The sequence below is a fragment of the Brassica rapa genome, chromosome A03, assembly GCF_000309985.2.
Source record: "Brassica rapa cultivar Chiifu-401-42 chromosome A03, CAAS_Brap_v3.01, whole genome shotgun sequence".
Taxonomy (NCBI): Eukaryota; Viridiplantae; Streptophyta; class Magnoliopsida; order Brassicales; family Brassicaceae; genus Brassica; species Brassica rapa.
Window position 1 is genome coordinate 12891765 of NC_024797.2, and position 23968 is coordinate 12915732.

General features: G+C 36.6%; 6 protein-coding genes and 1 long non-coding RNA gene across 7 annotated transcripts; 5 read left to right on the forward strand and 2 right to left on the reverse strand.

The window, feature by feature from the left end:
- The first annotated feature begins 69 nt into the window (after positions 1 to 69).
- LOC103858424 (nifU-like protein 2, chloroplastic) lies at positions 70 to 1298 on the forward strand. Its single transcript, XM_009135786.3, has 4 exons — positions 70 to 321; positions 391 to 484; positions 557 to 867; positions 987 to 1298. The coding sequence occupies exons 1-4, from the start codon at positions 223 to 225 to the stop codon at positions 1173 to 1175; spliced, it is 693 nt and encodes a 230-aa protein (XP_009134034.1). The 5' UTR covers positions 70 to 222; the 3' UTR covers positions 1176 to 1298.
- Positions 1299 to 2163: 865 nt separating this feature from the next.
- On the forward strand, positions 2164 to 4371 carry LOC103858425 (uncharacterized protein At5g49945). The gene is made up of 3 exons (XM_009135787.3): positions 2164 to 3248; positions 3659 to 3862; positions 3956 to 4371. Exons 1-3 carry the CDS (start codon positions 2274 to 2276, stop codon positions 4184 to 4186), a joined length of 1410 nt encoding a protein of 469 aa, XP_009134035.1. The 5' UTR covers positions 2164 to 2273; the 3' UTR covers positions 4187 to 4371.
- A 2423-nt stretch (positions 4372 to 6794) lies between these two features.
- On the forward strand, positions 6795 to 9996 carry LOC103858426 (pyridoxine/pyridoxamine 5'-phosphate oxidase 1, chloroplastic). Its single transcript, XM_009135788.3, has 13 exons — positions 6795 to 7116; positions 7201 to 7239; positions 7399 to 7566; positions 7643 to 7748; positions 7823 to 7968; positions 8041 to 8283; positions 8474 to 8562; positions 8696 to 8746; positions 8835 to 8925; positions 9000 to 9104; positions 9187 to 9257; positions 9351 to 9446; positions 9594 to 9996. Exons 1-13 carry the CDS (start codon positions 6829 to 6831, stop codon positions 9652 to 9654), a joined length of 1554 nt encoding a protein of 517 aa, XP_009134036.1. The 5' UTR covers positions 6795 to 6828; the 3' UTR covers positions 9655 to 9996.
- Positions 9997 to 10707: 711 nt separating this feature from the next.
- Positions 10708 to 13247, reverse strand: LOC103858427 (transport inhibitor response 1-like protein). The gene is made up of 3 exons (XM_009135789.3): positions 12544 to 13247; positions 11972 to 12473; positions 10708 to 11862 (listed from the first exon to the last, which is right to left on the reverse strand). Exons 1-3 carry the CDS (start codon positions 13104 to 13106, stop codon positions 11104 to 11106), a joined length of 1824 nt encoding a protein of 607 aa, XP_009134037.1. The 5' UTR covers positions 13107 to 13247; the 3' UTR covers positions 10708 to 11103.
- A 255-nt stretch (positions 13248 to 13502) lies between these two features.
- Positions 13503 to 16077, forward strand: LOC117133052. Its single transcript, XR_004456899.1, has 2 exons — positions 13503 to 13627; positions 14100 to 16077. It is a non-coding gene; the product is annotated as an uncharacterized LOC117133052 (long non-coding RNA).
- On the reverse strand, positions 15877 to 18389 carry LOC103858428 (serine/threonine-protein kinase STY13). The gene is made up of 6 exons (XM_009135790.3): positions 17819 to 18389; positions 17121 to 17242; positions 16839 to 17035; positions 16586 to 16760; positions 16382 to 16516; positions 15877 to 16299 (listed from the first exon to the last, which is right to left on the reverse strand). Exons 1-6 carry the CDS (start codon positions 18135 to 18137, stop codon positions 16093 to 16095), a joined length of 1155 nt encoding a protein of 384 aa, XP_009134038.1. The 5' UTR covers positions 18138 to 18389; the 3' UTR covers positions 15877 to 16092.
- A 295-nt stretch (positions 18390 to 18684) lies between these two features.
- Positions 18685 to 23498, forward strand: LOC103858429 (probable protein S-acyltransferase 9). Its single transcript, XM_009135791.3, has 5 exons — positions 18685 to 21222; positions 21494 to 21679; positions 22028 to 22327; positions 22429 to 22662; positions 22750 to 23498. The coding sequence occupies exons 1-5, from the start codon at positions 21184 to 21186 to the stop codon at positions 23239 to 23241; spliced, it is 1251 nt and encodes a 416-aa protein (XP_009134039.1). The 5' UTR covers positions 18685 to 21183; the 3' UTR covers positions 23242 to 23498.
- Positions 23499 to 23968: the final 470 nt, after the last annotated feature.

A 23968-nucleotide genomic window follows, 5' to 3' on the forward strand; every position in this document is an offset into this window, starting at 1 on the left:
ATATCTGTTTTTTTGTACAGATATGAGTATTTTTGCAAATCGAACGGATATGAAATTGAATTAAATTTTATTGCTATTTTGCGAAGTCCTACATAGATAGGCCCGTGGAGATAACCTCGACAAAACATTGGGTGGGCCTACCGAAGTGTTTAACGATAAAAAAGAATCTCCGTCCTAAAATTCCAGAATCGATTAGGTTTTTTCCGACCAGAAAACGCTGAGATGCAATTGGTGGCGCTAAACCCGGCATCCATTCCCTGGTCGGCGACACACACCTCAGTCCTAGAGCCTTCCTCCTCTCGTCTTCTTTCTTCTGCTCATGTAATTTTTTTACGTTTTGTTCTTTTATACTTTTGTTCGTATCCAATCTCTGACCTAAGTTTATGGCAGAGTTTGAGCTCCCAACGCTCTTTACGTCTCCTAGCTAGGTCTCGTAATCGATTCCCACGATTATCTCATTCTCTCTCGAGTCGACGATCCCAAGGTTAGAAAGACGACATCTTTATTGTGTCCTTCTGAGCTTATAAGCAACTAGTTTAACCAAAACGTTTTACAGTTGTAAAGGCAGTGGCAACCCCAGACCCAGTCTTGGAAGTACCCTTGACTGAGGAAAATGTTGAAAGCGTCTTGGACGAAATCAGACCGTACCTTATGTCTGATGGTGGGAATGTCGCATTGCATGAGATCGATGGCAATATTGTTCGAGTGAAACTGCAGGGAGCGTGCGGTTCATGCCCAAGTTCTGTTACGACAATGAAGATGGGTATTGAGCGTCGCCTTATGGAAAAGATCCCTGAGATAGTGGCTGTTGAGGCTGTTCCAGATGAAGAGACTGGCCTTGAACTCAATGACGAAAACATTGAAAAGGTATATGCTCTTCTTGCTTGCTTTAAGTATGTATATGTGCTGAAGGTGAACAAGTAGAGATCTTTATGTCTTAATCTTGAGACCACGTTTGATGTTGAAGCATTTTGTGAATTGTTTAGGTGCTGGAAGAAATCAGGCCTTACTTGATCGGAACAGCAGATGGCTCGCTCGAATTGGTGGAGATTGAAGAACCGATCGTGAAGATAAGAATCACAGGACCTGCTGCTGGAGTCATGACCGTACGAGTAGCAGTAACTCAGAAACTCAGAGAGAAAATTCCTTCAATTGCAGCTGTTCAACTAATATGAACTTGTCTCTTTCTTTGTATAGTTATTATATGTACAGATACTGTGTTTGACATTTGATATTTCTGCCCAAATGTTTTATTTTGACTTTGAGGGTGGATATGACTCGGGTTCGAAAATCCTGCTCTCCACATGTTCATAACAATCACTTTTAGTCGTAGGCCAATTGTTTGAATGCCTCTTATAATTCAACAAAAATTATACTATCCAATGAATGTCTTTTATTTTCTAATCGGTACAACCTTGTCAAAAAAGAAAAAAAAAAGACAATCAAAACATCAAATCAAAACATCAAATCATTATTTGTGTTTAGCTCATGGATCTATTGCAAAGTCACAGAGAACACATAGATGATAGAAAACATGATAATCAATTGCAAAGAATAATAAAAAAGTTCATATATCTTTTTTTTTTTTTTTGAAAAGTGAAAAAGTTCATAATCTTTCAAGAGTATAAATTTGTTTCCCTTCAAAATCACTAGTTCTCTCTAAAGTTTATGTACTAACTAACATGTCTGTGAGAAAAAAAAAAACAATAATTGCACGTATGTGATAGCTCCATGTTAAAAATGAGGATCCCTAGGTAAAATCGTGAAATATTGGAAATTTTTATAAAAATAGGGGTCTCTAGTGCATGCTTTTATGTAATCCGGATGTTCCATTCTGAAGCAATTACTCCATGGAAAAATCTCCAAATGTATTCAATTCAGCTTGTTTTGCTCCAAATGATCTTCATTCTATGTAAAGTCTTAGTTTAGTTAAACTAATTTAATAAAACTTATTTTGATTATTTTCTTTATTGAAATTTATTTTGTGAAAATAAACTAAAGAAAAAACATCTTAGAGATTTTTTTTATAAATTTTTGATAGTTTTAATAGTTTGTATTAGTTTAATAACTTTGAAATCCAATGCGTGACGGTTCACGATCAAACGACGCAAACCAGTTATTAGATTCAATCGGACTATTTAACCGATTGATGGTCGAACCCACGGTCCAAACCATCGGGTTGCTCCAGTGTTTAAAACACTGCCATATACATCGTCCCGAAAACAAAGTATGAGACTACATTACGATTTACTAGTGTTAGATCTTACCTCAAAATGACCCCCCGATCTTTCTTCTGCTTAACTCTCATTTTATGCCTTTCCTTTCACCTCCTCCATCTTCTCTCCGCTTCTCAATTCGAAGGATTTGATCCTGAAGACGACGACGATGCTTCCGACGACTCCTCTGATCTCCACCACTCTCTCCCTCCGCCTACGATCACCCAGTCCCACTCATCTCTTCCCGATCCACAACCATCTCCCGACGACCTTACCTCCGATCTCATCCCCGAGCCTCAGTCGGATCCCTCCTCCACGCCCTTCGATTTCTGGGATGAAGACGAGTTCGAAGGTCTGCCAGAGACGATTGACTCTCCACCGACTGCAGAAAACGCCACAGAGACGGCAGATCCAGAGACTACTACTACATCCACAGCTCAAGACGCCACTACTCCAAGTATGAAGAAGAAGAAGAAGTCGTACGCAATCGAGATCGCGTGCGTCTGTTTCTTAACGGCTCTCGGAATCAACTACTTCCTCGGTAAACGCGAGAACGAGCGCCTCGCTTTAGCTTGGGCCGCCAAATTCGCTTCCAAGGACACTATATTCCACAAGAACTTCAGCTTGCTAGGAGTTGGCGACGGGGTGGAGTCGCCGTTGCTGCTTAAAGAGGCGTTGAATGTGTTCAAATTCTACGCGAGCGGGCGCAGGTACTGCCATGGATTGCTCGCCACCATGGAGCTTAAGAGCAGGCACGATCTGATCTCCAGGGCTTTCAACTTGGTGGTGCCTTGTAAAGATGAGATCACCTTTGAGGTTTACATGAACGAAGAGGCGATGGATCATGTCGTGTTTGCGATGGCTAAGAAGAAGGCGGCGAAAAGTATGCAGAAGGAGGTGAAGGATCTGCAGAGATTCGCCGGGATTGTGTCTCCTCCCGCCGGGAGGAAGTGGGTTTCGGAGGAGCTGAGTGTCGTAGCTGAATCTAAGGAAGTTGCTGGGGATATGATCACAGACACTGTGCTTGATCAGGTGAGAAATGTTCTCAGATTTTACAGTAGAACCGTGTCTGTGTGTTCGCTGGTGTGTTTTAGTTTGCAAGAATCACTTCTTAAGCCGTAGTTAGGAGCTTACCAGATTGAGAACTAGTAGTCACAGTTTGGCTCATTTTACTTGCATAGGCCTTGTTGCTTGTCCATATGAGGTTTAGTAAAGAACTAAGCATAATGAGCTTAATAATTCAGTGATGGAGTTTGGTCCATGGCTGTATCTCTGTTTCTATCTGTATAAGTGGCAAAAATAGGGAAAGCAATCGCCTTCAATATGAACCTTAATTCGATTCAACATAAATATTTGTTTTGATTAATGTTACACATTATGCATCTCTTAAGACGTATCTTTGCTGCACTAACCAAACACGGGCATGCGATGTAACTCTGTAGGTTTTTGGTGACAAGGCTATGGAGAAGTATGGGAAGAACTTCATGTCGATGCATATCTCTGACCAACACCCTGGCAAACACAGGAAGATGATGCTTTTCAAGTTTTCCTTACCAGATGCTAAGCACATGGATGATATCGTCCGGCTAGTGGCGCTAATTCCATACTACATCGACTTAGTAGGACGGTACAGACTCAGTACCCAGGTAAGGGGAAAACTTATTATTTATAGCCTCCTGGTCCAGAGTTAAATTGCATTGCAGGGCTGAGTATAGTATATGTTTCTTGATTTAATGAAGGCAAGGAATAAAACCGAGACCTGTAGGCAAAAGGCAGCAGAGGAAGCCTACAAGGAACTTCAGAACGCGAGGCAAGAGGCATTGCAGAAGAAGAAAGCAGAGAGGAAGAAACTGATGGAGGAAGCGGAAGCGAAGCTGAGCGCTGAAGTGATTAGGAAGAAAGAGGTTAAAGAAAGAGCAAGGCAGGTTAAAAAGGCAATGCCCAAAATTAAGATGAGTCGTGGTCACTAAGCTAAAAGTTCAATTTTTTGTTTCGTTAAGACCACTCTTTAAACTTAAAAACATTATCACGTGTTTTACTCGGCAGCTTCTTCTTTGGCTTTTCATTCTCTTATATGCATTATTATAACATTTTTGAATGATGTTGGAGTTTTTTGATGTTGATGTGGAAATTCATGTGAGAGCTTTGTGGAGTATATTAATGGCAAATGGCTTATGGTAGCCATGTATTCTGTTGAAATTTAGAAATACTGAACATTAGAGGATGAGAAAAGGATGACAAGAGTTAATGAAAGAGTAAAGTTGATGTTTCAAAAATGAAGCACAAGCAGAGTAAACCAAAGCTTCATGAGTGTTAGACGGTGAGAGATCTTTAACAAAAAAAACGAGAATTCGGCCAAAAAAAACCTGAACTTTGCACGAATTGCCAAAAAAAACATGAACTTTTGGGCTGACCAAAAAAACACCAAACTTTCATTGACTTTAGAATTAATTAACAATGTTTTTGCTGACTTGCCAATTTAGCACGCCGTCAACAAATTTAACAGAAATATTTAACATCGTTTATTGTTGGCGTTAAGTAAAACGACGTCGTTTGCAAATGAGATGAAACGACGTCGTTTTACATGATTTGAAATTAAAAATATGTAAACCCCTAGATTCGAACCCAGGTTGGTTGGTCAAATGACAAGGTATTTTACCACTGGGCTACTGGCACTTTCAATGTACTTACTAACATGTTTATTTTTATTTGATACATGTTAAATATAAAAAATTCTCTAAAAACTTAATAAGATTTTTAAAATTCCAAAAAAATTAAAAAATAAAGAAGATTTTTATAAAATTAATTTAGAAATTAAAATTAAAAATAAAATTTTCTTTTTCTTTTTAAAAAATAAAAACTCTTCCAAAATTTTCTAAAAACTTAAAAAGATCTTTAAAATTCCAAAAAAATTAAAAAAATAAAGAAGATTTTTATAAAATTAATTTAGAAATTAAAATTAAAAATAAAATTTTCTTTTTCTTTTTAAAAAATAAAAACTCTTCCAAAATTTTCTAAAAACTTAAAAAGATCTTTAAAATTCCAAAAAATTGAAAAAATAAAGAAATTTTTTATAAAATTAATTTTGAAATTAAAATAGAAAATAAAATTTTATTTTTTCTTTTCAAAAAATAAAAAATCTTCCAAACTTTTCAATTTTTTTAATACATTTGCTAAAAGTTGAAATTAATTATACACACATAAAAAGTTGATAATTGTAACTTTAATTTTTTGCATTTTATTATAATTTTTAAAAAAATTGGATTTTTTTTAAATGAAAAATTTGGAAATTTTTTGATTTTTTAATTTCAAAATTAAAGATAAAGTTTTTATTTTTTAATTTCAATAAAATTTTAAAGATCTTTTTAAGTTTTTAGAAAATTTTGGAAGAGTTTTTATTTTTTAAAAAGAAAAATAAAATTTTATTTTTAATTTTAATTTCTAAATTAATTTTATAAAAATCTTCTTTATTTTTTTAATTTTATTGGAATTTTAAAGATCTTATTAAGTTTTTAGAGAATTTTTTACATTTAATATGTACCAAATAAAAGTAAACATGTTAGTAAGTACATTGAAAGTGTGAGTAGCCCAGTGGTAAAAGACCTTGCCATTTGACCAACCAACCTGGGTTCGAATCCAGGGGTCTACTTATTTTTAATTTCAAATCCTGTAAAATGACGTCGTTTTCAAATGAGATGAAACGACGTCGTTTCACTTAACGTCAACATTTAACGTCTAGTTAACACTGTGTTAACTGAGAAGTCACGGCGTGCTAAATTGGCAAGTCAATCCTAAGTTTATTAATAAACTAAAAAAGTCAACAAAAGTAAATGATTTTTTTGGCCAGGCTCGAGTACAGGTTTTCTTTGGCAATTCGTGAAAAGTTTGTGGTTTTTTTGGTCGAATTCTCCAAAAAAAAAACAAATAGTATCACAATTTAATATAGAGTTGCGTACTCTGAGAAAATAAGTGAGCATAAAATTAACTAGTGAATGACAATGAACTAAACTGATCAAAAGATTGTTTTTATGGAAGAACACGAAAGAAGGACAAAAAAAACAAATGATTTTGATTAATTTTGATCCAAAATGTTATATCATCAGCCAAATCATTATTAATAGTTTATTGTTAGTAATAGTATAAATTTTAATTATATATAATTATTCATTAAAAATAATATTTATATTAACCGCTCTAACTTTTGACGTCAGAGTTCAAATGCGAAAAATTAATTTTCAAATAATTAGTATAGATTTGACTCATTTTTTGTCAATAAAATTAAATCAAATCAGCAAAAAAAAAATCACTTAAACATGTTCGCAAATAACAATATGGTAGCAGATAATTTTAGATTAAAAAAAACTTGGTCCAATTCGACATTAAACTTAGAACCGAACAAAATTGTAAGCATCTAAATATTTTTTGTTTGGCAATATTTCTGAAAATCAAATATGTAACCTGAAATTCCCAAAGAACCCAAAATCGAACCGAACCATTTAAACCAACGTCCAGTCCTGACACCGGTGGACCCCTAACAGATATGGATAACCGATCTAAGCGGGGCTTTTTATTATTGGAGTTTGGGTCACAATGATGGATCTGTTGGGGCTAAATGAGGTCTGTGATTAGGCGCGCAGTCACAACAATGATATCTGCCTTCCTCTTCCAGCCACCACTCTCATCAATCTCTCCCAAACACCACCAATACTCTCTTCTTCTTCCTTTAACCACCCAGCGATTCCTCACTGCAAGCCACAGCTTTCGTCTACGAACTTTCTCTACCAAATCAATTCCAAACATGCAGGATTCAGCATCAGTATCTTACCTCTCGCAAAGAGAAGCCGCGGAGATTGATGAGACCTTGATGGGTCCTCTTGGCTTCTCCGTTGATCAGCTCATGGTCTCCCCTCCCCTCCCCTCTTCTCCCTCTTCCGCTTTGGTTTCACCCGCCTGATCATGATTGGTTTTCTTATCCTTCTTGCAGGAACTGGCTGGTCTTAGCGTCGCTACTTCAGTTGCTGAGGTTAATTCAATCCCAATCTTTGTTTTGTTTTCAGTTAAAAAAAAAAGTGAAATTCTTCTTTATTACAGCAACCCAAAACAGATATGTAACAAAGTCCGAAGCTTTTTCTCTTTTCCCTAGCCTTGAAGTCTGTAATATGTTTTTTTTTTTTTACTACAGGTTTATAAACCAAGTGAATATAGTCGGGTTCTAGCAATCTGTGGTCCTGGAAACAATGGTGGTGATGGTCTAGTTGCAGCCAGGCATCTTCACCATTTTGGTTATAAACCCTCTATCTGTTATCCCAAACGTACACCCAAATCACTCTATACCGGACTCGTCACTCAGGTTCGCCTGCACCATACTACTGTTTATTTTTATTTTTTATTATTATACTGCTTGCTGACATGACTGTCTTTTGTAGTTGGAGTCACTATCAGTTCCTTTCGTCTCCGTTGATGATCTGCCTGAAGACTTGTCAGAGGACTTTGATGTTATTATAGACGCAATCTTCGGGTTTTCATTCCATGGTAACTATTCTCATTTGATTGAAAAACAATGTAGAAATTGCTTTTTTTTGGAAGTCACCATTTTGTACATGTAGGTGCTCCAAGGCCTCCTTTTGATGACATCATCCGGCGATTGCAGACCCTCCAAAAACGCCCTGTCATCGTCTCTGTGGACATTCCCTCTGGTTGGCACGTTGAAGAAGGAGACCATGAAGGTGGAGGAATTAAGCCTGATATGTTGGTATGCCTCTTTTAATCATATATCTGTTACCATCATACTACTTTATAAATTGAATCTTTCAACTCTTATTAGGTATCTTTGACTGCCCCAAAGCTATGTGCCAAGAGCTTTTCTGGCCCTCATCACTTTTTAGGTGGGAGGTTTGTACCACCTTCTGTTGCAGAAAAATACAAGCTCGAGCTTCCTAGCTACCCTGGGACATCCATGTGTGTTAGAATTGGTAAACCTCCAAAAGTTGACATATCTGCTATGAGAGTGAACTATGTCTCTCCTGAATTGCTTGAGGACCAGGTTGAAAGTGATCCTGTTTTACAGGTATTGAAATGAGCAGAAACTTACATTGCTCCCAACTCATCTTGTTATGCTACTCTTTCACTTTTGCTCAATTTTTATGGCTTTTAAGTTACTCGTTCTGCTAGATTACTCACTCACTGGCTGCTTAGTTATCGTGCTTTCTTATGAGATATGAGAGACCCTCCTCTTTTTTTTTGTTTTTGTTTTGCAGTTCCGTAAATGGTTTGATGAAGCAGTTGCTGCTGGATTGAGAGAAACAAATGCCATGGCTTTGTCTACCACAAACAAGGACAGAAAACCGTAAGTATACTTTGTTGTTCTAAGAGACTTCACTCCATGGAACAATATGTGGATGAACCATGTTTCAGAAGCTTTTGTATCTGCATAATTCTTATTTTTCAATTGTCAATGATGATGCCTGATTCTGCTGCAGATCATCAAGAATGGTTTTACTAAAAGGATTTGATGAGAATGGATTTGTGTGGTTAGTACATATCCTCTCCCTTTTCTTTTGAGAGTTTGGGTTATGAAGATCCCTTTGATGTTAATTGCTTGAAATTGTAAATATGAAGGTTCACAAACTACGAAAGTAAAAAAGGTTCTGATTTATCAGAAAACCCTTTTGCAGCACTTCTGTTTTACTGGGAGGACATGAATAGGCAGGTATGTGTTTTCATCTTGCCTTAACCTTTTGTTCTGCTAAGTACTAATATCCGTTCTCACTGTAACAAAACCAGGTAAGAATTGAAGGACCAGTGGAGAGAATATCTGAGGAAGAATCTGAGAATTACTATCATAGTCGTCCTAGAGGAAGTCAGATTGGAGCTATTGTTAGCAAGCAGGTGCCTTATTAACTGTTGTTATATTTATCATTAATATGATTGTTGGATGGACTCTCATGCTTAAAATTTTGGTTTCTATCAGAGTTCTGTAGTACCTGGCAGGCATGTTCTATACGACGAATATGAAGAACTAACAAAAAAGTATTCAGATGGGTGAGTTACATAATCTTTCAATCCTTCAAAAAGAGAAAAATTTAATTTTGATTTGATGTCCTTGATTGATTACTTTTGTCTTCTTGCTTGCAGAAGTGTGATACCAAAGCCTAAAAACTGGGGAGGATTCAGACTTAAACCAAACCTTTTCGAGTTTTGGCAGGGACAGCCATCTCGTTTGCATGACAGGTACCTCTTTACTTATATTGCAGTTTCGTGGAGACCAGTCAGGTCTCTGTCTATGTCTAAGGACATGTTTCTAGCTTGAAATGGGTCTCTTAATTAGGCTTAAAAACGTAGAAATGTTTGCTAACATATGATTGTCTGGATTCGCAGGCTGCAGTATTCTCTACAAGAAGGGAATCCTGCGTGGATAATTCGTAGATTGGCCCCATGACTTCTAGTCACTTCTTCCCTGTGAAGAAGATGATGGCTGTTTTGGTTTTATATCAACCACTGCACCGTGATAATAAGATTTTTATATAGATATATATATATATATATAGCATTGTAATGACTTTATTTCCATGTTTGTCACAAAAAAGTAAAGTGCTGTCCGGTTTAACACTGAATAAGGTGGTTTATTTCTTCTCAATTCTACTCTCATGTCATCAAAGGCCCATAAATTTATGGTTTGGCTTCTCTGTATCTCTCTCTGTCATAGTGTCTATATTGATGTTTTAATTGTTCAATCCAGACTTTAGATTATGTGTTCTAAGAAAAAGACTTCAGATTATTATTGTTTGTTTTTGTTTATCGAATTTAGAAACTGATCGAATTTGCTGCTGCATGTACTTTAATTTTGTTATCTAATTCTGCCCAGTATCGAAATTTTCTTTTGTATATACGCTATTGATGATGTATTTTCTGTTTTGACATATCTATACTACTACTGTTTTTAGTTCAATCAAGGCCTCTCAGTGGTTAATTTCAGCGTACAACTGAAGTTGAACAGGAGACATATTCAAAGACAAATGCATGTAACCAACTATTTAAGCAATTTATTTTTATTTATATATAAAATACTATTTGGAGGGAGAGGGCTGGAGATAGCAAATTAGAAGAATCGTGACCGTAGGATGAGGAAGCAACGTGATATAAATGATGGGAATATAAAACATCGGTGTTAAGTGGTTTAATGAGTAGGTATGATGATCACATCAAATGTGCCACCAATCCTAATTACTCTCTCTTAATCCACCACCATCATATCATTTTTGTCACCATCCTCTGCATTATTTCAGTTTGGTTTATGACCTTTAAGAAAATAAATGATGTGTCCTGTCAGTTTGAAAAAAGTGTAGGCTTTTGGGGACAAAGATAGCTTCTCAGAAGGCAAAAGGAGAGGTCTTCCTTTGGATAAGAACCTCACCTCATCTCTCTCCACCACAACCGAACAAAGCCAAAATCAAGTTGTACTAGAGTAGTAGAATCGAAATGATTTAACGGATTTAGATGAAATATCTCAAATAAATTGAAAATGGCAAGACGTCTCATTAGTTCTAAACAACAACTAGAAAGATCCAAAAGTGCAGCTTATTAGAAACATAAGAACCAACTCATCTGTCTAACTAACATCGATGCTCCCCAAAACATACATCCATTGTTCCACCTAACCAACCAAGAACTTTTAAACCAAAAAAAAACAGAAAGAAAATAAAATAAATAATGGTACAACAATCATGCATTATGCCCTTCGCAACTATCATCATCATCATCATTATCAACCATCATGCATTGTGTCTGTGACGCCACGATCATCATCTTCAGCGTTCCTACAACCTACCCATCATATTCATTCTCCCCTCTTTAAGCTCTCAGCAACACACGAAAATGCTCCTCCTTCCTATAAAATTGTGACAAACTGTGGTGCATCTTTCCTTGGACCATCAAGAGACCGATACATGTATAAAGTATCAACAAACTCCCTGTTCTCATCATCATCATCGGAACCAATTACTTCCACAACTAGATTCGGCATTGCACGTGCAACATCCTTGCAGCATCCCATAGACAAGCTACATGCCGACATCCAAACAAACCTCATGTTGTAATACCGATGCATTCCAGAGCGTAACGCAACATCCCCAAACGGACTGTCTCTTATCTCGAGTTTCTGTAGTCTAGGGCAACCTTCGAGGACATGTCTCAGAGCCATGTCACTGTCCCCTGCAAAAGCTACTGAGAGAGTACGGATCAGTTTCCCATACTCACCCATATACCTAAAAGCTTGATCCGTAAGCAACCCGGAGACGGCGAGCCGAGTTAGTTTCTTGCAGTTTTTAACAATGGCACCAAAGCCCTCGTCCATTGCCTTTCCTGTCACATGGTCAGGCCTATGTCGACCCATTATGCAGAGCCTAAAGACAGTGAGCTCAGGACAGTTATGCGACATGGCTATGAGAGCTGCATTAGTCATGCGCTGGCAGAAGTAGAGAAGAGATTCGAGTTTTCTACAACCCTCGGAGATAGCTTGGAGGCCTAATTCAGAGACAGGACCTTCACTGTCTTCCCGGGGATCAAAAGGGAAGATCCGGAGCTCACGGAGTTCCTTGCAAGTGGCAGCAACTGCCTGCAGTCCTTCATCACATATCGAATCCAGAGCCTGCATTGTACAAGTTCGTTCAAGATAACGCTTTTACTGAAGAACTGATATCAAGTGTTATTATACATTCAATCCTTACACAGAGAGATAGAAGTAGAAGGATACATACCCAGAAAATTTGGAGTTTGTGGCAACTGTGGATGATGGGCTTAAACATGTCAGGAGAAATGTTAGCATAACTGAAATTGAGAGAGGTAAGATTGGCGCAGACGGGTAAGATAGCAGGAAGGTACTCAGGCATTAACTCCCTGAACCCTGAGAGGCAGACTACAGATTTACAAGCACGGAAAGCAGCTGCGTAATCCGGCGGTCCCTGCTCGTCGCTCTGATCACCACGGCTAAAGGAGCCAGTGCCGAGACTCGTGAGCTGCGGAGCTCCAAGCAGCAGGAGGCGACGTAGCTCCTCCAGAGACACAAACCTGTTCAGCCTAAGTTTCCTCAACGACGGCGACCTACCAACAAGACCCTCAAGGGCCTTGAAATTGATGGGAGCTTCCACACAGTCAAATGCTAAAGACTCCAAACAAGTCACATCCTCCGGGAAACAAGAAACCCAATCCACTTCATCGTCAGTGACCTCTGACTCGATCAGATCAAGCACTTTCAGCTTTCTGAAACAACAAATCATCATTCAATAAGTCCATTCATCACTAACACTAACACAAGGTTAAAGCTTTTTACCTGCACTTGTTGGCAACGACTGCGATTCCACTGGTTCCAAACCCTTCACAACAAACCAATACGAGCTCTTTAAACCCAGGGAAGGACTCAGCGAGAAGCGCAAGATCGTCATCAGTAACAAACATCCGCTTCAAATCCACCTTCTCGAGCCAAGGGTAAGCTTTAGCCATAGTGGAGACCCAAGGCGCGAAATTAGCACCCCAATCAGGGGGCATGAGGTTGAAATCAGCGAATCTTGGTTTCCCTTTGAGGAGCAGAGACCTCACACGCTTGAATCTCTGAGTTAACCTAGCTGGAGAGAGCGCGTAGCAGTTCCCGATGAAAACCTCCGATCGAGTCAAGCCTTCCACTTTCCACCACAATTTGCAGACCAGAGAAGCTGCGTTGCGGTCGCATCTCGAATCGAGGAACTGTAGGACGTTCTCGAGGACGTTCTCGAGGACGTGGTCGGGGAACGTCTGGGAGGAGGAGGAGGAGATGCAGTTCCGAGATTTGTTGGGAGAGCAAGGCGGCTGCGAGCGTAGATCCGACGGTGGAGATTGGTCTTCATCGTCCTCAGGCATTTCTCTTATTTGATTTTGATTTCTCCGATTCAGATTAGAAGAGGAAGAAGCAGCTTTGTGTGTGTGTGTGAGAGAGAGAGAGAGTGGAGCTTTTCTCTCTCCACTTCGTCTCCATTATTTGTGCCTTGTTTTTTTTTTGTCTTTTTATATTATTATACAAAAATTAAATAATATCAACTTTTAATATAGCAAAATGTAACTCCTTTTCTTACTTGTATAGTCTCCATCAACTTTTACATACTCGTCCTTTTATTTTATCGAGATCTGTATTTTCGAAACGTTATTATATAAATAAACGAACACACAAAATAGTAAGAAAATCTACATTATCCGTTTCAATTAGACACCCGGTACTTGTTGGTTCCTTTTTGACGTAATAATTTCATTAATTTACCATATAAGTTAACTAGGCCAATATACATATCTCTTCTTTTTTTTTTTCTCCTCCATCTCTCTCGCCTTCTACCTTCCCATTATGTCTTTGGTGAGGCTCCGGTGGCTTTCTTAAAACACCAGAACCGGTTTGCTCTTTTCTATAATTTGTTTTATCTTATTCTTATGATCTTATCTCGATGTACAAAAAAATGGTCTTTCGAAGAACTTGGGTGAAATAAAAAACTGAGAAAGCTTTGTGCTTGTGTGAAAAAGCTTTACTGTCATTGATGTATGTTAGGTGATAACATACTTCGTGACATGCAAAGACTGAAATCTAGGCAGAGAATTTCTTGTAATGGAAAAGAGCTGCAAGTCGGGAGGGTTGTGCTTGATTTACACGTTACAAAACTGGTTGTATTTGATTTCTTGTTTTAGTGAATTTGAAAAGAGAAACTTGTGTCTTGTTAATTTTTTACACTCTTCTAGATTTATCCACATTTTCAATTGATATCAAAACGAGTTTTCAATAAAGATTTATTATTGTTTCGGGTAGATCAAAAGGGTAAGGACAAAAACTGATTCATGAGGAATGACAAAATTTGGAATATGAATTGATAGAGGCATAACAAGAAGAGATGTCTATGACAAGACCACCACGTCTTGACTCATCCATTTTTGAATATTGGAAGGTATGTTTGCAAGACACATGTTTTTCTAATATAAAAGCTAAAAATTAAGATAACATATTTTATAGTTAAATATTAATTAAGAAAAAATATTTGTAAAAAGATATTTTCGAAAATACTTTTAATATGTGAATGTTTTGAAAAAAATTGACTCAGTAATAAGCATTTATATTTTGATGAACTTTGTCGTATATAATAATTGATGTTTGGTTTAAAATTTTTGGAGAACATTTGAATTAATAAAATATAAACTAATAAATATTCGTAAAAAATTATGTCTGCATATACGGGAGAAACATCTAGTATATACTTATTTATATTGAATTGAGTATTTAAGGTACTTATTTAAATTTTAATAATTATTGTTGGATACATATCAAAATAATATGAAATTGAATATTTTAAATACACATTTATGTTTCAAATATTATTTTCATATTAATTTGGACATTCCGATGGGTTTCTCAAAAAAAAAATGGTTTTTCGGATTTTTCGTGTTACCCGTTTGGGTTTGGTTAATAACACTTCGAGTTCAGATATTTTTGTAACACTCTATAAGACCATTCAAGTATTTTTTATATTTCGAACCGGATACTAATCAGATTTTTGGTTTGGACTCAGATCGGGTTCGGTTTGGATTTCGGGTTAAAATTTTTATGACAGCTTCAGTCTTAAGTGCTCCAAAATCTTTAACCTTATCCAAAATGTACGTAAACCTAAAATGACTTATAAAAGACTCGAAAAATATATAAAATACTTTAAATATGTATGACTTGTCATGGTCAAAAACTCATAAAAACCATAATACGTTTTTATTTGATTGTTTATAAGTGTGTATTTACTTTTCTGCTAAATTTCTTTTCCTGCTTAGCTTTAAGAAAACAATTTTTTCCCACCTCCTATTTTGCATAACCCACTTCTATATGCCTAATTAGGTCATCCTAGCCTAATGGGCTGAGTATCATATTCCGGGCCGAGCAACTGGGTCCGATGGTTGGGCTTCCGAGCTAAGCTGATGTACTGATCCGAGCAGCAACACTGAGTAAAGCTGTCTCGAGCCGATCGCCAGCACTTAGTCGGGAGCTATTAGCTTAAGCCGATGTCCTGAGCCGGCTCGATGGGCCAAATATCCCATTTGATGGGCTTGAGGAGGGATGCAATCCATCTCCTACCATTTCATTTTTATTCGCTTAACGGAAAGCTTAAAATTGGGATGGGGGGGTGTTATTCATAAGCTTTATATGTACTATAGAACGAAAAATCAGAAGAAGAGTAAATGATCCAACGGTAATGTTGATGTGGATGACAACAGAGAAGTTATTGGTTTATTGTTTAGATTCGTTTATTATAAAGTGTTGAATTCAGTTGGCTTTTGAATAGAGAAATAGAGACGTGAGTCTGTGGGAGTATAATTTGGATTAAGCCAATTGTGTCTTTCGACATCAAAAGTTGTAATTCGTGGATATGTATTTCACTACAAGTAATATTCAGTAGATTCGGGATTAAGTTTGAGAGATACACGAGAAGAAACAAACTCACTCTACCAGAATCATCCATTTTGAAACTTGGATCACCATTCAATTCTACCAAACTTTCGAAAGCCAAGACGTTGTTGTATCGTTATGAAACAATAGGAAGATTGGCACCATCTGTTCTTCTATGAAGCTAAAGCTAAAACCAAACTATTTTACTTTTATAGTCATATCATCGACCAAGTAAAACATATGAGTACCATTAATATATAGTAAGAAAATCTCACCAAACAGAACAAAAACAAGAAAAGTTTAAGAAGAATATGGAAAACATATCATACACCATAAAAAGCCCTAACAAGCCTTTCTCTTTCTGGATTAATAATAAAAGAAAAGAAGAAAGCAAACAGGACACAAATCTTGAGTTTTGAATGATCTTAGATAGCATAGCACTTAAGGACCACGTTTCCTTCGGAAGCAGAGGCAACCCTGTTGCTGGTCAGCAGGGATCATTCCTCCTCCTTTAGTCGTATCAATACTCTCCAACATCGGCACAACCTCGTCCATCTCCGGTCTCTTGTCTGGATTTGCATCCCAGCATCGCTTCATCACAGCTGCAAGCGCGCTCGGGCAACACCTCGGTATATCTGGTCTCAGGTTCTGTATCGAATCATAATACCATATTGCATATATATATGGTTATAGTTTTAATGACGGATTAAGACAACTCTTGACTATTTACCTGGCGGACGACGGCTGAAGTGACTTCAGAGAAAGTAAGATCAGGGTATGGCATGTCACAGCAATATATCTCCCATAAGCAGATACCAAAACTATACACATCGCATTTTCGATTATAAGGGTTTCCATTGAGAACCTGCAGGCCAAAGTTGGTTTTGTATAAATATTAGATTTGTTAACAATATTGCCATTATCTCATTAGTACCTCAGGAGCCATGTAGCCAAGTGTGCCAGTCTCTCCTGTCATGTCATTAGGGTTAGATGCTTCAACTCTAGCAACTCCAAAATCAGCGATTTTGACAGTCCGGGTTTTGTCTAACAACATGTTCTCTGTCTTTACGTCACGGTGAACAATCTTCTGTGAATGAAGGTAACTCAACCTGAGAAAGCAACATAATTATAAAAACGCTTCTTCTCCTAAATAACCAAATGAGGAGAAAAGGGAAGGATGGGAATACCCCCTAGCGAGGTCAAGAGCGAGCTGAACAACAACTTTAAATGCTAACTTTCTTCTTCTGTTCTTGATCAAGAAAGATTTCAAAGCACCACCTTGAAGATATTCAACAACAACACAACATATATTGTTCGGCATTGCTAGAGGACCACTCTCTGTTTGTAGCTGTAACCCTGATGCACCCATTGTAGCTCCTATGAACTGCAAAATTTCAATGATGTCCTTTCCATCAATATCTGGCAATAATTGTAAAAAAAAGTTAACTGCATATGTAAAATATACGAACCTTGGTAACATTAGGATGGTCCAGTTTATGCCAAACGGCAACTTCCTGAGCAAAATCTGCCCTCAAAGACACAATCTCAGCTTCTGATCTATGCCCTTCTTCACCCCAATCAAGCAGCTTCACTGCTCAGTTTTTAACCACAATGATTAGCCCAATTCAATTACAGTAATAAAGCTTCTTTTAATAATTGCATTCATGGAATCTATTAGCTATTCATCCTTCCTTTTTTTTTTTTGCTTTAAATTAAATTCTTGAAAAAGAGATTGGGACAACAACAGCTGGAATCACATGAAAGAGATCCACAAAGCAAGAATCATAATTAGCCAAGTAGGCCTTTCAAGTAGCTGAAAAAACTTATGATAGCAAAACCCGTGTCGGCTTCACGGAGATCACAAGAGTTGCTTCTACCCACTAACGAAATTAACAAAATTTATTTTAAAAAACTTAATCAAAGTTTTTCGTTTTTTTTAGTAGATGAATCTGACAAGCTTAGAACTTTCTGTTTCAAGTAAAAAGCTGTAACAAAAACCCAGAAACATCCACATGGTACGGCTCAAAGTTGTAAACTTTAAGTAATCTGATTTAACTGTAAGACTAAAAGTTTCAACGTAACAACATTTACAGTTACTAAATCATATAATCAAAAAGGGGAAAATATTTAGAACGATAGAGGATAAAACGACGGTTAGGTGACTCACCGGCGACATCTTGACCGTCGTAGATACCACGATGAACGGTACCGAATGTGCCACGTGCAAGAACGGTCTTGATGATAAGCTTAGAAGGATCGATCTCCCACTCAAGCCTCTGTTTCCTCTGCCCAACGAAACCGCCGTTGAGAGCAGCGACGGGAGAGGAGGAGGCGGAGGCTCCGATGGCGGCGGCGGATTCTTCTTCGTCTCTCTTCTTGTTCTTCTCTAAAGTCAAAGCTCTGCTTAAATGCCTCTCTAGTTGCTCATCTAAGCTCTTTAGATCAATCTGATCTGCTCGGACAAACCCGTCGTTTCCTTCCTTCATTGTTGTGTCCTTTCCTTATGCTTTCCCTCTCTCTCTCTCTTGAACTAAGTTTAGAGAGAGATGTGACCGTACGAATCTTCCGGTCTCCTGCTCTTTTCTACTTGTTGATTTTTGTTTGTCTGTTGGGGTTGTGAAGTTCTGAGTTAATCAATGGAGAGGAAAATAAAAATTAAAAAAAAAAGGGGAAGAAGAGAAGACCGCATGTGAGTGAGCACATGGTCTTGCCTCGACGGAAAACGTATCCTTATTCAATTAAATTATAGTACATTTATTAAAACTTAGAAGGATACAAGATAGGGCCTAATACAAGATATATTGGTTGACCAAAGCAAAGGAAAAAAAAAAAGAGATAGAAGAAGATAGGCGGAAATAAATGATAATTTTCCGGAGACACGAACTCAAAAGAGATGAACCAAGCCTAGATATTTTATCCAGATCCGAAAATCCAAACTGATCCGAAAATATCTGACATAAAGCCGAACCAAAAGTTTATAAATACTAGGTTTAAAAAAATTATCCGAAAAACCGAAACTGAAAAGAACCGATTCAAATAGATCTGAATCCGAAAATGACCGACTCGAATAGACCGATTTATATCCAACCAATAACATGAATATCCAAGACTATGACTACTTGTGTTCTATTTTATATATTTTTATTTATGATTTAGTTGTAGTAATTTTTTGCAATATTTATTATTATTTCTGAAGTATTTTGAAGTAATATAAAATCTAAATGTCAAATTTTAATTTTAAAAATGTTTAGTTTCAATTGTTAGTAATTTAATTTTGGTTATGTTGCAAAATTTTAAATAAATATGATAAACTTTGGCTAAATTTTGTTGGAGTTTAAATTTTATGGAAAGAGGATATTCGAGATTGAGAAATGTTCGACTATGAGATGGAGAAGATCAAAATTTGATTTTGTCAGCCATCAGAAAAAGAAAATATCAAGGACTCTCGGTTTAGAGATTCAAGTCTTTAGGGTTTTTGTGTATGAGATTCTTGTGAGTGAAGCAACTGTTGTTGTGACAATAGAACTAGAATAGTTAGGAATTGGTTAGACGCGATACACGATATGTGTGTAATCACGTAAATATGATTGAAGAAGACAATCAAATTTGTTCAAATGATTTGTAATAAAGATATTTGTTGAAAAAGAAAGTCCTATTTTTAAGACTGTCAACAATTAATAACCTGAAATTAAGTTAACACAAAGTTAAGTTTTTTTCATTAAAAAAAAACCCCTGAAATTATTGAAGAAAGTCCAAAATCGAGGAGAAGGGACTCTCTCTATTTGCCGGATACCTAAGAAATTGTGAAACGATCAGAGAGATGAACATTATATTTTATTAAATTTATTGCTTTCTCATTGACGATATATACATACGGTTTTATAGACTTTTTACAGAAAAAAATAGATCTTTTGCCTAATCTTATATGCTCTATAAAGTGGTATGCATCAAACTGGTTTTTGAAAAACCGTATATTTCATCAGGAAGCAATGAAGAACCTCAGGATGAGGAAGGGCAATATTTTGTAGTTAAAGAAGTTTTTTTTCTTTTTCAACATTACGGATTTAATATTTTGTAGGGCAATATTGAGACAGGGAAATAAGTAATAGCCGACGATAAGTGTATACGTGGTAGACTTTTTATGTATGATGCAAACACCTCTCTCATGAGGGCCAACCAAGTGCAAATGGAATTTCTACCATATGTGCTAATGTGGTGTGAGCTTTTACCCTACTGGATCTAGCTATAGCGTATTACAAACATTAGTATAGCGAAAGTTATCAATCATTTGGAAATTGTACGGTCATACACCTTGCAAAACATAAAAATTTCAATCAAGAAAAAACTGTAGAAATTAAATTGGAAAAAATAAAAGAAAATGTTAGATTTTCAGGATAATAGTAGGAGACATATAAAAAAGATATTACATGTTTATGGTCTACACACATTATATGATTTTTACAATCTTTCCACTAACATGGCACTAATCTCTATAATTTATAAAATCAACAGACTCAAATTTTGTTTGATTAGGTAATATTAGATTTATATTAATCAATCAAATTCTGATCAACTTCACTAAATTATGTATCTTGACTTTTGGTAATCATAATGTTTAACTCACTATTTTGTACTATTAGATTCAACACACTGATGATTCTAGTTCTATGTTTTTTTTTTATTAATTGTCAAATTTATTGATCAAAGAAGAAAGTTGGATTTACATTATGATGCTAGCTATGCTAGTCTAAAGTGTAAAGAATAAAAGAATGTGATTTCCTATTGTAAATAGTATTTATGAGGCTGGGATGGGTTTATAAACTTTTGTAAATATTTTATCAAGTGTTCAAAAACATTTATAAATTATTGAAAAGAGTTAATTTATTTTTTTAATCACAAATTTAAAGTATTTATGAAAATAATTAGTTTTTAAAAGTAAATTTGAAAAGTGGTATCAAACTTGTGGTAAAATTGAAATTTCCTAAATTATATTATATCTGTGTTTAGATTTAAGTTATTATAGTTTATATTTTAGTATTTAATATAAAGATTATGATCAATGTTTATGATTTAATTTCTTTCTTTGCTAAGTAAATGTTATTTTTAGGATTATGTTTGTGTGGGTTAGTTTTGTGATAATAACTTTTCTAGTGCTATCTATTTGAGTAATATATGAATTTTTTTTTTTGAAACACGAGTAATATATGAATAAATCATTAAATTAAAGATATTCTAAGAGAATAAGCACTTCATTTAATCTACCGTTGTATTAAGACGTTTATAGTAATCCTATAATGATGACATAATAAAAAAGGTAAACAAAACTATAATGCTCTTCTAGGGAGACACACTCGAGAAACGAAACGCATTTTGTGAGACAGAGAGGGAGAGAGAGATCACCATTCACTCCTCCACCTGGATTTGCATCGTACTTAGCCTGAAATGAAATGAATCGACTAAGAAATGTAGAGGATCGTCCAATTCGACAGAGAGTACTGTAGCGAAGAGTGTCTGATCCCATCGCTGATTCTCATGGCGGGACGGGTCTACGAAGCCTGGAAGGGAAGCAATGTAAGGTTTTGATATTTATATAGTCTCCATTTTCACTTTTCTGGAATCTGCATTATTCGAATTATCTGCCTTTCTCAAGAAATATGAATTTAGGGTTTGACACCCCACCTTTTATTGCCTATAATTCCCTAATAATTTTCAGTTTTATAAATATACTTTTAACTTCTTGTTATCATTTGCTTTTTATTTCACTATCCAAAGCATGGACATGAATTTTAAATAAAACCATATTGTATCATCGTCAGCTCCTCTTTCAATGCCTCTTTTGCAGAAGTTTTTATTTGGTGGGAGATTGATATTTGGGCCAGATGCTTGGTCTCTTCCATTTACCTTGTTGCTCATCATAACTCCAGTTACTTTGTTCTCTGTTTTTGTTGCAACACATCTCCGCCACGAGTTCTTCTCAAACACTGCAGGAGATGCCATCCTAGTAGTAGCCATTCTGTTTACTCTTTTTGTAAGTCGCCCATTTTATATTCCATATTTGTTCTCTTGTTTACACATGTGTTTCCTGTTAACTTGGGATATTAATCATCTCTTTTGAGTGTTGCTTATATAAATGCCGATTCACTTAAATTCATACCACAATAACTTAAGAATCTAACCAAAAAAAAAAGAATGAAATTAGTCACACCTCAACAACATGTATTTTGTGATTTGTTATCTTCTTTCTTCTAACTTAGAGGTGAAGTTAGAGGTATTATGTTTAACAAGCTAAACGTTGAAAGTTCTCACTTCCTTCTTTGTGTGGCTTTCTAGTGGGTAGGTTTAATGTTCGTCCTTCGCACATCACTTGTTTTGATAGGTATTGATCCTCCTCTTCCTCACTTCTGCGCGAGATCCTGGAATCGTTCCAAGAAACTTGCATCCGCCAGAGGAAGAACTATGCTATGAGACTACTGTGTCAGCTGATGGAAGACAAGCACCCACTGTTCAAATTCCGAGGACGAAAGAAGTCATGGTTTATGGCGTTCCTGTTAGAGTTAAATATTGCGATACATGCATGCTTTATCGACCTCCACGTTGCTCCCATTGCTCCATTTGCAACAACTGTGTTGAGCGTTTTGATCACCATTGCCCTTGGGTAGGCCAATGCATTGGAGTGGTAAGCTGATTTCAAAGCACATGGAAGATATTTAAGTTCATAACTTGCTATGTGTGTTGACCCATCTTGACGTTTTGTTTTTGTGTGTGTTGTAATTGCAGAGAAACTATAGGTTTTTCTTTATGTTTGTTTCCTCTGCAACTCTTCTCTGCATTTACGTGTTCTCCATGTCGGCTTTATACATAAAGTTTCTAATGAATAACAATCAAAGTACTGTGTGGAGAGCAATGCGAGAATCCCCTTGGTCTATTATGCTAATGATATATTCCTTTATATCTCTGTGGTTTGTTGGAGGGCTTACTGGTTTCCACTTATACCTCATTAGCACAAACCAGGTTAGTTTTTTTTTTTTTTTTTTTTTGCGTTTATAGGGGTTTTTATAAATGTCTCATCTGATGGGCTAACATTGTGATTATGTTCAGACAACCTATGAGAATTTCCGTTACAGATCAGATAATAGAATCAACGTTTATGACCGCGGGTGTTCTAACAATTTCCTTGAGACATTTTGCTCGAAAGTTAAGCCCTCAAGGAACGACTTCAGAGCTCTCATGAGAGAAGAACCTCCGAGGAATATCACATTGGCTACCACATGGGAAAGACCAGGAGAAGAAGAGGAAGGAAGTTCGGACTTGGAGGAAGGGCGTCAGAAAGTGGAAGACGATCTTGACATCGATGAAGATGTTATGAAACTACAGCAGCGTTCTAATGCAGAAGAAGGCAGCGATCCAGCGCATCACATGGTCGAGGTTGACCAAATGAGAGTTGGGTCTAGTGAGAGAGCACCAACTATTCGATCTGAAGTGAGGCACGGGAACTGGGGAGCAAGAAGTAGCGCACAAGAGGATGTGGTTAGTGGTTCTTCAGTCATCAGGGAGAGTAGAAGCTATGCAGCTGCAGAGGAAGGACGGTGATGGGTGAACAATGGGAGTAAAAGAGGTTTTCTCTTTCTTACTGAACTTTATTGTTTTAGTTTTTCATTATATTACGGGTTTAGGCCCTCGTGGTTTGGTTTGAGAGTTGTGAACATGATGGTGGTTTGGGCAACTGTGAATAAGTTTATAGTAAGCTTGGGTAGAGCTCAATACTAAGTAAAATAGGTTACTCTACTGGCTTATCTTTTTTATAGATGTTTTTTGGGACCGAACCATTTGAGTATTTGTATTTTGTAGAAACTTGTTCCAAATTGGAAAAAAACACAAGCTAAATTAATAAATAGACAACATTTGAAATCAGATCAACGTTCTCAAGTTAGACTGCCATTGTTGTGTTTATAAGACACAGTTAACAAAGCTAAAACCAAAATCTGATTCCCAACAATTGTCGAAAGGAATAATTTTTTTTCCTGGCGACGAAATGGCTTTTTCCTCTGATTTTTTCATCGTCTAAACTATGGTAACCTTGTCACAATTTCACTTAGCCCCACCATCGGCCTTTATCAACAGAGACTACATCGATGCCAACAGCCCACGAGTCAAAAAACTCCCCTCTGCAATAATACATTAACCACCTATCACTTACCTCTTCTGCCACTAGCCTAGTACGAACATGTGTTACCTTAATCTATTTTTAAATAGATAGATTAATCTTGGTTTGGTTCGTGATGGATTTCAGATCTAAGAGCATCTCCAACTTCAGTCC

Coding starts and splice junctions, on each gene's coding strand:
- LOC103858424 (XM_009135786.3), top strand. CDS start 223: ATGCAATTGGTGGCGCTAAACCCGGCATCCATTCCCTGGTCGGCGACA. Junction 485..556: donor CTCGAGTCGACGATCCCAAG/GTTAGAAAGACG, acceptor AACGTTTTACAG/TTGTAAAGGCAGTGGCAACC. Junction 868..986: donor ATGACGAAAACATTGAAAAG/GTATATGCTCTT, acceptor TGAATTGTTTAG/GTGCTGGAAGAAATCAGGCC.
- LOC103858425 (XM_009135787.3), top strand. CDS start 2,274: ATGACCCCCCGATCTTTCTTCTGCTTAACTCTCATTTTATGCCTTTCC. Junction 3,249..3,658: donor CAGACACTGTGCTTGATCAG/GTGAGAAATGTT, acceptor GTAACTCTGTAG/GTTTTTGGTGACAAGGCTAT. Junction 3,863..3,955: donor GGTACAGACTCAGTACCCAG/GTAAGGGGAAAA, acceptor GATTTAATGAAG/GCAAGGAATAAAACCGAGAC.
- LOC103858426 (XM_009135788.3), top strand. CDS start 6,829: ATGAGGTCTGTGATTAGGCGCGCAGTCACAACAATGATATCTGCCTTC. Junction 7,117..7,200: donor TCTCCGTTGATCAGCTCATG/GTCTCCCCTCCC, acceptor TCCTTCTTGCAG/GAACTGGCTGGTCTTAGCGT. Junction 9,258..9,350: donor ACAAAAAAGTATTCAGATGG/GTGAGTTACATA, acceptor TCTTGCTTGCAG/AAGTGTGATACCAAAGCCTA.
- LOC103858427 (XM_009135789.3), bottom strand. CDS start 13,106: ATGCCTGAGGACGATGAAGACCAATCTCCACCGTCGGATCTACGCTCG. Junction 12,474..12,543: donor GTCGTTGCCAACAAGTGCAG/GTAAAAAGCTTT, acceptor TTGTTGTTTCAG/AAAGCTGAAAGTGCTTGATC. Junction 11,863..11,971: donor ACAAACTCCAAATTTTCTGG/GTATGTATCCTT, acceptor TGTACAATGCAG/GCTCTGGATTCGATATGTGA.
- LOC103858428 (XM_009135790.3), bottom strand. CDS start 18,137: ATGAAGGAAGGAAACGACGGGTTTGTCCGAGCAGATCAGATTGATCTA. Junction 17,243..17,818: donor CGACGGTCAAGATGTCGCCG/GTGAGTCACCTA, acceptor AAAACTGAGCAG/TGAAGCTGCTTGATTGGGGT. Junction 16,761..16,838: donor GCTCTTGACCTCGCTAGGGG/GTATTCCCATCC, acceptor TTGCTTTCTCAG/GTTGAGTTACCTTCATTCAC.
- LOC103858429 (XM_009135791.3), top strand. CDS start 21,184: ATGGCGGGACGGGTCTACGAAGCCTGGAAGGGAAGCAAT. Junction 21,680..22,027: donor CCATTCTGTTTACTCTTTTT/GTAAGTCGCCCA, acceptor TTGTTTTGATAG/GTATTGATCCTCCTCTTCCT. Junction 22,328..22,428: donor TAGGCCAATGCATTGGAGTG/GTAAGCTGATTT, acceptor TTGTAATTGCAG/AGAAACTATAGGTTTTTCTT.